Source organism: Chelon labrosus (genome assembly GCF_963514085.1).
Source record: "Chelon labrosus genome assembly, chromosome: 1".
Classification (NCBI taxonomy): Eukaryota; Metazoa; Chordata; class Actinopteri; order Mugiliformes; family Mugilidae; genus Chelon; species Chelon labrosus.
In genome coordinates this window covers 25,516,165-25,528,858 of record NC_140337.1, presented here as the reverse complement: position 1 = coordinate 25,528,858, position 12,694 = coordinate 25,516,165, and the positions used below count along the sequence as shown (strand labels likewise).

Below are 12,694 nucleotides of genomic sequence, written 5' to 3'. Positions count from 1 at the left end.
TTATTGATTTGACTACTGCCCATCCCCCATCACTCCAGCTTTCATCCCTCTGTTCAAACTTCCTGGATGAGTTATTGCTCTAGAGCAGGGGTGCCCAAATACTTCTCAGTGGAGGGCCAAAAATGAATCAGGGTACAGGGTCACGGGCCAAAACTAAACATTCATGTTGCAGTGCATTTAATTAAATATGACTATGATATAACTTTGCAAAATAAACAGTCATACAAAGTAATTTTGAAAATGAATGGCACTTCTGTTTATTGAAAGCAGAAAAATAATAATAAGGCTACCAGGCCTATGTCTTCAACAACATGGGACAACATGCCCCTAAAAGACTGAAATATTAAACTCTCTGCTGCCTTGAACAATCATTTTAAAATAGTAATATAATTGGACAACAGCTTCAGCTTTTTAGCTTTTTTTTTTTGACGATTTCCTATTGCAATCAGCCTCGAAAGCAGCTGACTGAATAATGACATGCAATATGAAATCATCATTAGCCTAATAATCAGCCTGCAAGGCACTACTCTCTGCAATTAGCCTTGAAGGGTGCCTTTTGTATTAACAAACAAACAAGCTAAGCTAACGTTAGCAGTAACTTGCAATTAAAAATTTCTAACATATATAAACTAACCAGTTTATTTACAAAAATACTCTGTGTATTGTCTTGGTTACCTATAATTTGTAAAAAATTATATTTGTAATTTCGTAAAATCTAGCTCTTGTTTGCATTAGTCGAAGCAATCAATTAGCTTAAATATCTAACTTACTTCAAAAAGCAGTTTGCATCTAACTTAAAGCAGTTCTCTCGGTGGCTCACTCCGCTTATCGCTTCGTGTTCAAACCATTGACTGTAGGTTCAAACGAGTCGCGCTCACTCGCTTCGAATGGATGCCGCATGAGCTCTGATTGGTTGTGCTGATTGTTGTTGAGGGTGGCGCTTGTGCAGCCTCCCAGGCTGAGCAGCCTGGAAGTCGACGGCTGAAGGTAGATTCACCCTGGAGCCATTGACTGTATATACTAGAGGGCCTGGAGCTATGATTGAGCCCATGCTCTCCATCCCAGCATCTTCTCACTCTCTGGTCATGGGCTTCCGGCCGGATTTGAGCTGACGGGAGCTAAACAGCGCCACCCTACCCCCAATGTAACACAATGCTAAGTTGTGGTCAGGAGAGGAAGTGCAACAATAAATAAACATTAAAAGAGATATTCCGACTGCTGGCAGTGGGAAAATAATAATAATTTAATCATTAAAAATATGAGCATGGGCCGCGGGCCAAAAATAATCAGTCGCGGGCCAACTTTGGCCCGCGGGCCCCAAATTGGGCAGCCCTGCTCTAGAGCCACATGCTGTAACTAAAACTCTGACACATACATAATAACAGACTCTTTGGATTCATGTCTGTCTGAACCCAGTTTGATGTATTAAATACAGATGGATCTGTGACTTTGTCTCTGTCAGAATGAACTGAACTCAACACTCTAAATGTGATCCACATCTGTGGACACATGAACATTTCATGGCTGCAGCTGCTGCCAACATGTTTGACTTCCATTCACGTCATACGTTTGTCATTTGATATATTAGTTGAAAAATCAGAAGTCTGTCAACCCCTATCACAGACCTTTAAAAACATCACGGATGAGAAAACATTTCTTACACCTTCGGCTGTAACTAGTAAAGGAACGTGTTTGAGGGTTTTATACATCCAGAGTTGATCAGAAATCACCTCTGCAGTCACTGATAGTCAGTCTAACAGCAGCCTGCTAAACAACACACTGCCTAGATTTAGGATGTAATCTGGATTTGGAACTGAAGGATGACTTTTTAACAGGAACATGAATTAACTGACTGAATGTGACCCTGGACAGACTAATATTAGAAGTAAAAGTGCATAATGTCTATAATAACCTATCAATCAATCAATCAATCAATCTTTATTTATAAAGCACTTTAAAAACAACGAGGTTGGCCAAAGTGCTGTACGCAGACAATCTATAATACGTGGGTTTTGGTTGATGGACGGCATATGTTGCTGTTGTCATGGAGATCATTGTCAGTGACACACAGAGCCTCCATTTACTTTCCTTTTGTTGTCATCACATTTCTTTATATTTTGACTGCCACCCATCCCTACGTTCCTTCATTCCTCTACCTTCCTGGTTGATTGAGTGCTGGCAGCTGAAAGACAGATGAGTCGTCAGCGTCAGAGACTTTCAGCTTTATTTCAGCTTTATTTCAGCTTAATTTCAAACTTCCACTGACTGTGATCTAGTCAGGTTGATAGATTCAAGTCAGGAAAGGAGTGTGAGTTCAGTTTTAGTAGACGCCTAGAAACTGTTTGCAGTACTCAGTCTGTTTCCTGTAACACAGTAACCAGTGTTACAGGTCACTGTGTTTCACATCCAAATACAAATCCCAGCTCATATGAACCCAATCATTGTTTCATCTGGTTTTATTTACGTTTTACTAAACAGGGTTTGGGCTCTGTGCTACAGGGGGAGGGAGGTCACTTCTCCATATAGGATATAGACATCTGCTGTAAACTGAGTCTGCAGTTGATGTGTCCCTGATTTATTTTTATTGGTTTATTGGTCACTTGGTTGCAGACGGGGAATGTGAAAATACTTTTGACACAAGGTCTTAAATTTCTGAATGTGGTCTGTGTTTTACTTCCTGCAATACGTAGAGGGTTAACGAGTTCATCTCTTAAGTCCTGGGGTGCTGGGAGGTTAAGCTTGACTAAAGAAATAAATCGGGGAGAGCTTCAAAACTCTCAGGTCCACATGAATGACCCATGAATCAAACTGGGTTTTTACCTCTTGAAAGGGAATCTGGCTACAAAATACTACTGATTCCACTACAGGAGATAATTTACACACATTTTATTTAGCCTGGACATCATCACATTCTACCATTGTGGACATTATACAATCCATAAGAATATTGATATTTCCTCCCTATGGCTAAAGCTGACTGTCACTACTATATGACTGTAGTGTTTGTCGTGTGTAGTACTACCAGTAGCCCACTAGGTGGAGGCAAAGGTATGATGTATGAAAATGAAGCAGGGATCATTCTGCCAGGAAGTCACAATTATTTGACTAAATATTAAGACATAAGGGGAAATGACATGCTGACTGTGAAATTCAAAGTTTGTCCGTGTGTTTTCTCTTTTAGCAAAAAGGTATTTAATTAAAAAAAAAAAAAAAAAAAGACAAAGCCAAGAAAACCAAAGGTGCTGCAGACAAGGCAGGAAAACAATATGAAAATATGAAAAAGACATGAAAAACTATGGCATGGAAAGACGTGAACGTGGCAAACAAACAGTATGACACGACAAGGACCAAATCAATCAATCTTTATTTATAAAGCACTTTAAAAATAACAAGGTTGACCAAAGTACTGTACACAGACATGAGAATATAAAAACACATAGAAAAATTAAGAACAAGATTAAAATCATAAAACCTATCAAACAATATAAACAACAAGAACCAACATCTCATGCTGAGTAAAAAGCAAAAGAGAGGAAGGCAGGGTTATATATACACACGGGGAACAGAGGGGTGACGAGATACAGGTGAAACAAATCAAGACATAACACAAGGAGAAAGCAATGACCTAATCAAAAGGGAAAACACAGGGAGTAACACATAACAGGATATCAAGAATTTAGCAAAATAAAACAGGAAACAGAAAACCGAAAAACTAAACACTAAACCATGACCGTAAAAGACCAAGAACTTAACAAAATACAATAAACAGAAACCCAGGAAAACTAATCACAAACCTTGACAGAAAACCATGACACTGCATAAGCTCATGATGTTCAACCTGCCTCAGGAGCTGCTGATTATTTTCTACACTGCAATAGTCCAGTCTGTCCTGACCACGTCCATCACGGTCTGGTTTGGATCTGTCACCAGACATGACAAGGAGAGAACAATCAGGTCTGCAGAGAAGATTATTGGTACTGACCTCCCCTCCATCCAGGACCTGTACCGATCCAAGATCAGGAAGCGAGCTGGTAAACTCTCCACAGACCCCTCACACCCCAGACACAATCTGTTTAGACTCCTCCCCTCAGGCCGGCGTTACAGAACACTGTACGTCAAGCATCCACCACAAAGACAGTTTCTTGTTGCTCTGATGAACTTCAAGCAGTCACAGAATGTGAGACCATCCACATGAACAATGATAATACTCAGCATTAATTGTATATACTCACTGTACAAACTCTGGGATCGCTATATATAGCTGGCCTTACCCCTTATTTTGCACTGGAAAAGATGATCAGCGATGTGTCGATCAGAGACCATGAATGTTGCTGAAACCCATGAAGTGATGTGAAGTGGGCGGTACCTGGCTGAAATAATATCGACCAATGGGAACAACTAATCCAGTTGATTGACATATGACTCAAACACAGAGTTCCCTAGACTTTAAGCTGGAGGAAACACTGTTCATCACTTTGGTTCCTACCAACAAATCCACCATGATGATAGCGACTTGGAGCAGCGATGGACTTTACAGTATTTGCTTTTTAAACAGAAGAAGAGCTCACTCTGCACATATGCTACAAACATTTTTATGTTCTGCTTGATTTACTGGAAAATATACAAGTGGGTTAACTAAGCAACCAGAGTCTGGGGTGTCACAGACAGGCACAATGAAAGGATGAATCAGGATCAAATGACACTGTTCTTTTCTTCACCGCAGTGACACAATGAAACCATCTGGACATGATGGAAATCCACAAAGACTGATATGAAGGAAGAAGAAAACTAGGAGCTGACAAAGCGTCCTCTTCTCTTCATCCATCGTCCATCAGATCCTTCACTGATCAATAATCAAAGATCAACAACCTAATCAAACTGACTCTTCAGCCATCAGAGGAGATGTTACATCCTGGACCTGGACTCCGCCTGCAGAGGAGACACAAGACAGTTAGAGACAAAGAAAGAAACAAAGAAACAAAGAAACAAAGAAACAAACCTTTCACTCTGAGCTCCACTGTGTTCTGTTTCACTGTCTTTCCCTCCTTGTTGTGGACTGTACAGATGTATCCTCCACTGTCTCTCTTTGTGGGGTATTTCAGGGTCAGACTGAGGTCTCCAGTTTTCAGCAGGTCTTCATTCATCTTCGTTCTGTTTCTGTAAATCTGGTCCTGGTCTTTAAGCTGGTCAGAGCCGTTCTGATACACATGGACCTTCCTCAAGGAAGTGTCCATCCACTCTACTTTAGCGTCTTCAGGCAGCTCTGTGGTTCTGAAGGGCAGCTGGACAGACTCCACCCCTGAATCCACCTCCACCTGGGGGACTGAGAGGACAACAAATCCCATCATCAGCTGTAGAGACAGCAGCAGCAGTAGGTTTTCATGACTTTATTGAATGATTGCAGAGAAAGCTGAAAGACAGAAGCAGATGAGAGCAGAAGGAACAGGACAGAGATCTAGAAAGGTGTTGCAGATGATCAGAGTCTTGATGGTTGGTTGTTTGTCCATGTGCTGCTTCACAGTAATGTCTCCTGTCAGTGTGGAGCTGCTGTCTGCTGCTTTTCTATCTGTGGATCTAACATGACAGTGACAGTGAAGAGAAGAAGAGTTCAGATCCTAACATGTCTTCAGTCTCTTTGTCTCTCTGTGGTGTCAATGAATCTCAGCTCCACGTAACATTTCAAACACCCTTCATCTCATCAAAGACTCAGCTCAGCTCTACATTAGTGTTAGATCAACATCCAGCTCTGATCACATGTTTGCTGCTGAAGGATCACTGTCTGTGTTTCTCATCTTCTCTCACTGATCAGAAAGTCTGGCTCTAATACTGACTGGACATCAATCAAACGCTGCAGCTACTGCACCAGAGTCCATTCACAATCCACTCGATTCAAGCAGAGGAGCCTCTAGATCGGAGAAGGAGCTTTCTAGGCTGGGTTCTTCGGAGAGCATTTAGGATGAGACTGGAATCAAAGTCTGATCCAGATTACTGAAAACATGAATCCAGACCAATGACCTCACATTTGCTGGAACTGATCTGAGAATAGTAGGAGTTGGAAAAGCTCTCTGATCTTTTTAAGGAACATTTGACATACTGACCTCTGACCTCTGACCTGTATCTACAGTACTGACCTCTGACATTGAGCTTCACTTGTTTCTTCATTAGGATGTTTTCCTCCTTGTTGTATACGGTGCAGGTGTAGATGTCTGAGTCTCTCTCTGTGGTGTATTTCAGGGTCAGACTGAGGTCTCCAGTTTTCTGCAGGTCTTCATTCATCTTCGTTCTCTTTCTGTAAATCTGGTTCTGGTCTTCAAGCTGGTCAGAGCCGTTCTGATACACATGGACCGTCCTGTTATAACTGTCCTTCCACTCCACTTTAGCGTCTTCAGGCAGGTGAGCTGTGGTTTTGCAGGTCAGCTGAACAGACTCCACCCCTGAATCCACCTCCACCACCTGGGGGACTGAGAGGACAACAAATCCCATCATCAGCTGTAGAGACAGCAGCAGCAGCTCTGAGCACATTGAAGAGAAATATTTGGAGTGAAACATGTTTGACTGGTTCCAGTCTGAAATATGTCCCATTCTCCATTGAACAGAGGCAACTTAAGAATTGTAAACTACTGATGTATTAAATGTTAAATGTTAAACTATCTATTTATGTGAATGAATGATTTCAGAACATTTCCCTGTGTCTTAATCAGGTTCATTCATTTTCATTCTTATTTCCCAGCACCAGCAGCAGATTGTCTTTCTTGTGTTCATGTATGGTCGAGGGTCTTCTTACCCAAGAACAAACAGGAGCTCTCTAATTATTCATTAATGCCACAAAAGTTCTTCGATTCTGTGTACGATCAGTTTAGGATCTAATCTGTGCTGATGTATGATTCATGCAAACAATGATCTTCAGTTGTCATCTTGAACTTGACAAAAACATCATTTATCATTAGAGGATTAAAGACAGAACTTCATGGTCTTTAATCTAGTTATATTTGCCACCTGATATTTCTATGATCCTTAATGTCTCTGACCTGGAGCTCCGTGTTTCTGACCTGTGGTCCTTCCTTTGATTTCTAAACTTGTAGTTAAAGTTGTTGCTGATTCCTTTCGTCAGATTTTAGAGTTCATCATAGAACAGAAACAGCTCTGGTTAAAGTTACCAACAATCTCCTCATGGCTTCAGATAATGGGCTTCTGTCCTTTGTCCTAGATCTTAGTGCTGCATTTAACTCTATTCATCACATTATTTTACTACACACACTTGATTAAATGTTTGAATCCTATCTATCAGACAGATTCCAACAGTGATTCTTCTACTAAAGTTAGTTATTGAGTTGCTCAGGGTTCTGTGCTAGGACCAATACTCTTCACAATAAACATGCTTCCCTTCGGAAATATTATCAGGATACATTGCATTATCTCTATGCAGATGACACTAAGCTATATTTATCTATCAGCTGGTTACACTCCTTAAAGACATGACCTGGAACTTCTTCCTCTTAAACTCTCTTAAACAGAAGCCATTGTATTTGGCCCTAAACATCTCAGAGAATCTAATCACTTACTTTCTCTGGATGTCATCACCTTGGCCTCCAGTACTACTGTGAGAAACCAGGATATGTCCTTCAATTGTCTCATAAAGCCAGTGACCTGGGGCCTCATGTACGAAGGTTGCGTGCGTACAAAAACGCTCTGTACGTACTCGCTCATGGAAAAGTTCAGATGTATCAAGAGTGAAATGTCCGGGAACTTGTACGGACTTGTAATTAAACTGAATAAAATTAAACAAAATACAATTGAATTAAATTGGTCTTGGCTCAGACTGGCGACCTGTCCAGGGTGTACCCTGCCTCTCGCCCAATGACAGCTGGGATAGGCAACAGCCCCCCCGCGACCCTTAACAGGACAAGCAGTTACAGAAGATGTATGTATGAATGAATGAATGAATGAATGAATGCTCTTGGCTCCATTAACCCATAATACACTCAAAGTGTCCATTGCCTTCAGTTTTCTGTTCCATCCTAAATGTTATTCATAATTTTCCATCCTGCTTATGATGGCCATCAAAATTAACATGTTAATAATAAGTTAACGCTCTTTCCACCAGATACTCACCTGTCGTTGGAGGACACTGTTTGAGCCTGTTGTCTTTTACCAATTCACTCCAAAGACAAAATACGCAACAACAGAGCTATGTAACTTATGCTATTTAGTGCATTGATGAATGAACCGAATTGTACGCTGGGGGAAATAAAACAAACAACAAAAACAACAACTATATCTTCACTACTGACCTCTGACCTTTATCTACAATACTGACCTCTGACACTGAGCTTCACTCGTTTCTCCATCAGGTTGTTTCCCTCCTTGCTGTAGACGGTGCAGGTGTAGGTCTTGCTGTCTCTATCTCTGGGGTATTTCAGGGTCAGACTGAGGTCTCCAGTTTTCAGGTTTTTCTTCATCTTTGTTCTGTTTCTGTGGTTCTGGTCTTTAAGCTGGTCAGAGCCATTCTGATACACAACATCTCCACCACCCTTCCACTCCACTTTAGCATCTTTAGGCAGACGAGTTATGGTTTTGCAGGTCAGCTGGACAGACTCCACCCCTGAATCCACCTCCACCTGGTAGACTGAGAGGACAACAAATCACATCATCAGCTGTAGAGACAGCAGCAGCATCCCTGTCCATCCTTGTCTATGTGTCTCATGTTGGTGGAGGACTCTCAGTGTTCAGTTTGTTTGAGGACGTGGATCAACCAGGTGACCTGAGTTCACCTGATGTCTGTCACACCTCTGACACAAACCAGTGGAAACTAGTTTGTGACTGAACACCAGTTTTCTTCTTCAGGACATTTGGAGCAGTTACCAAAGAAGAAGTCAGGAACTAATGAGGAACCAATCAGATGAATGGATGAGGAACAACCTTGACCCTCTGCTCTGGTTTTACTGGGATAGGGATTGTGTCTCCGTTTGTTCCTGATGTCTTCCTGACTCGTTCCTTGGTAACTAGTCAAGGTGTCCTGTAAAGTGCTGCAGACATGTTTGATGAAGAATTTCTGGAACTAAGCCTGGAAGATTCTCTTCAGCTTTCTGCAGCAGCTGTTTGAATTCTGAACTCTTTGAGCAGCTGGAACAAGTCTCCTCCACAGGACACATGTTACCATCAGCATTATGGGTAATGTAGTAGTAGAGACTCACCTGACTTGAAGTAGTGTCGGAAATAAAACAAAAGACCCCCAGTGACACCAAGAACAACCAGGAGAACCAGGAGAACCAGGAGAACTATGGCCCAGGTTGGAAACACTTCTGTGGAGAAACGTAAAGAACAACATGACCTCTGACCTTTGACCAGTGTCTCCAGTGCTGACCTCTGTCCTCTGGCCTGTCTTTATGTCTGAAAGGACAATAAAGCAGATAAACTGTAGAGACAGGTGTTTGCTTCCTGGATGAGAAGCTGAACGTGTTCAGTCTGCTGTGACTGCTCCCTCTTCTTCCATTACTCCCCGAATATTTCAAATTGATCCATAGAATCATTGTCAATAAATGATCAGTGTTGGTGAGTTCTACATTCACTGACAAACACAATGAGTCTGAGATTAGTATTAGCACCTGAATGGAGTTACCATCAGATCAATAACACAGCTGAGAGCTGAGACTTCTCTGCAGAGCACAGAGTTCTCTGAGCAGCTGAGATCTTGAGAAGCGTATTAAAAACTTTAAAATGTACCTTCCAGGTATATCTGAAACAGACTTTTAAAGAATGTGTAATTCATTTGAATTTAACCATGGAAATATTTGAATCTATTGACAGCCCTAATTACCTGCAATAGGCTGGCGACCTGTCCAGGGTGTAACCTCCCCCACGCCTGGTGACAGCTCGGACCCTTCACAGGAACAAGCGGTTATAGAAGAAAAAGAAGAGAGTCCTAATTAGACGCATCTCATCACATTAGCAGAAACACAACACATCATCTTTACAGGAACGTCTCCCCAGACTGTTAATAATATGAAAACACTGCTGCTTGAAAACTTTTTCCTGGATGACATAAAAACCTGAGTTAGATTTTGATCTTTTCATTGTTGCTAAATGTCTGTGAGAAACTCTTCCTTACACTTTTCTCTAACACTCTTAGAAGGACCCATCACTTTCCTTCTCGCTTTGCAGTCTTTGACAGAGTTAATACTGGTTCTGTCATATCTTTCAGCATGAATGAATGAATGAGGTGCTGCTCTTGTCTCCACTGCTGTTAGTCAGATGTTCTGCTACAAAAAGTGAAACCTCATAAAGGTTCGGTTGAGTTTTTTTCTTCCTCCACATGTTTAAACAGTGAATGTTGAGGTTTGTTTCTGACCTTTGACCTGTAGATGTACGTCTGTCACTCTCAGTTCTTGTCTGCCATCACTGATGGAGCAGGTGTAGTTGCCGCTGTCAGAGAGGTGGGGTTTTCTCAGAGTGAGGCTGAAGTCTCCAGTCTCTAGAGCATCAGGCGTCATCGATGTCCTCCCCCTGTAAACCTGGTTCTGACCTTTAACTTCATCTGTTTCTCGTTGTTTGTGGACATATTTGGGACTAAGATCATTCCGGGTCCAAATCACTGTGGGGTCCTCAGGTAAATAATCCAAGTACTGGCAGGGTAGCAGGACAGACTCCGCCCCCTCAGTCACCTGCACCACACCTGCCAGGGCATGCTGGGAAACTGAGAGGACACACAAAGAGAAAAACAAATCAGCTGCATGCTGCTTGTTTGACTTCACACATGACTGACTGTAGGTCACATTATCTGCAGGGACCAGAGAAACCAGTTTAACTGTTATACAGTGAGTTTTGTAAGATTGTGTTGATCAGGTCTGTCCTCTACTCCAGTCCTGTAACAGCTTAGAGTTCAATCAAACATAACATGATTGTTATCTCTAACTGATAAATGAACTCATGGTGCACCATCTCTCAGGACTGATCTCTGCACTACAATCCATCAGTAAAAAGCTTCCTCTGGTCCTGGTACTAACACAGAGACACATCTCTTCTTTAACAGTACAAATCTAAACCAGAAACTGTCTCAACGTCCAGACTAGAATTACAGCCATGTTATTCATGTCAAGTATTCAGAGATGGCTTCTTGCTTTCACAGATTTACAAGTCTGGAACACTAGGAAGCTAACATGCAGCAAACACAGAGAGAAAATCTACTGATTGGAGCAAGATGTTACTGAGAATGTTCATGGTCTGCTTGTCCAGAAGGTCCAGGGGGGCTGGGTACAAAGTCAATGCTCTGTTCTCTTGTCTTCTTTCTAGCATTTCTACCACGCAGCTTCGGAAACATGGCCTCATTATACATATTTCTGTCTTTATGTCCACTCCTTTGTGTTTGATAGTTAACCTCTGACCTGTTACAGTTCTCAATGTCAGGAACAGAACACTGGACCAACTGTTCTCTGATCATCTGATACATCCAGACATGTGATAGTCAACGTTCTGTCCTCTGTGGTGCTCAGAAAGCTTTGGATCATTTGTGTTGATTCCAGTAAGAACCCATTTGAAGACTGACATGTTGTTAATGTGTCAATGTTCAGACTTTTGTCTAGAGACAGAAATAAACAGGACGGAGGCTGTGAAGTCCAGATCAGGACATTCAGCTTGTTACAGTCACTGAAGACCTGTTCCACATTCACCACTGGAAACATCAGGATAGACAGGATGAATGAAAACAGCTAATAGTTCATTGCACTGGTGTTTAATAAGGTTAACATTTATTAACCTTTAATATGTCTCTGCTTGTTCTCAGTGATGTGGCATTTGGATGAAGAAACTAGTCGTCAACATTTCCCCATGAAGAACTCACTAGCTGACAGTTTCACTTTAAAACACATTGACATCTGTAATGTTTCTGTCCAGCAGTGAAGTCCTGACCTGCAGCCAGATCATCAAGCAGTCGTTAGCTCTGAGCTCACGTTAAATCTGTTTGATTCTTTGTTCGTTGATGTGATTTTACATTTACAGCAGTGATTAGAAACACTTCACATGAACAGAACATCAGTTTCTGCTTCTGGACGTGTCCCTCACAGAAAAACTAATAGCTAATCAAAGTTGAAACAGGTCATCACTGACTTTCTTTAGACAGACGTGAGAGAAATGATGTCAGACTGAAGTGATAATCAGACCCAGGAAGAAGATATCTTACCATGAACAAGGATCACAAACACCACCAACGTCTTCATCTTCCTGTCAAACCAAGGATCACAGCAGCTGATCATCTACTGACTCTCTGACAACACTTCTCTGCTGCCACGTTTGCTTTTACAGTGTCAGCTTTCATCTGACAGGTGAAGAGAGGGAGGGGCGAGGTGTGTCTCTCTCTACATTCAGTTTCACTCTGATAAAGACCCAATTCAGTTGCATAATTAAGAACCTAGTTCAATTTCCTCATACTTTCACACCTGTTCATCCCGTTTGTGTCAGGTGAAGCAGTCTCGCTCTGAAAGTAAACTAAACTAGATCCGAGGATTTATTTTCACTGTCTCCTTCTCACAAAGATTTCAGGTGTCAAAGTGATGTCATGAGCATACCCCCTGTGTCGATGTGACACAGTGTGATCTGACCTCGACGGCCAATCCTCCGTTCGGCCTTCAGCAACACCTGAACACACACACACACAGTTTGTGAGGCTGATGATGATGACAGGTGTGTGTGTGTGTGTGTG

The 12,694-nt window shown here is 41.8% G+C and overlaps 1 protein-coding gene across 1 annotated transcript; it reads right to left on the bottom strand.

Annotated features, from left to right (window-relative positions):
* Positions 1 to 3,345: 3,345 nt before the first annotated feature.
* On the bottom strand, positions 3,346 to 12,295 carry LOC311507868 (butyrophilin-like protein 2). Its single transcript, XM_084572408.1, has 8 exons — positions 12,176 to 12,295; positions 10,349 to 10,693; positions 9,818 to 9,880; positions 9,195 to 9,302; positions 8,318 to 8,626; positions 6,132 to 6,461; positions 5,000 to 5,323; positions 3,346 to 4,929 (listed from the first exon to the last, which is right to left on the bottom strand). Exons 1-8 carry the CDS (start codon positions 12,246 to 12,248, stop codon positions 4,874 to 4,876), a joined length of 1,608 nt encoding a protein of 535 aa, XP_084428534.1. The 5' UTR covers positions 12,249 to 12,295; the 3' UTR covers positions 3,346 to 4,873.
* Between the last annotated feature and the right edge of the window lie 399 nt (positions 12,296 to 12,694).

What these genes read in the sequence shown, in the direction of transcription:
- LOC311507868 (XM_084572408.1), bottom strand. Translation starts at nt 12,248, where the DNA reads ATGATCAGCTGCTGTGATCCTTGGTTTGACAGGAAGATGAAGACGTTG. An exon ending in GTTTGTGATCCTTGTTCATG is followed by an intron (nt 10,694 to 12,175) that starts GTAAGATATCTT and finishes GTGTCCTCTCAG; the next exon opens with TTTCCCAGCATGCCCTGGCA. An exon ending in AGGTCGCCAGCCTATTGCAG is followed by an intron (nt 9,303 to 9,817) that starts GTAATTAGGGCT and finishes GTTTCTCCACAG; the next exon opens with AAGTGTTTCCAACCTGGGCC.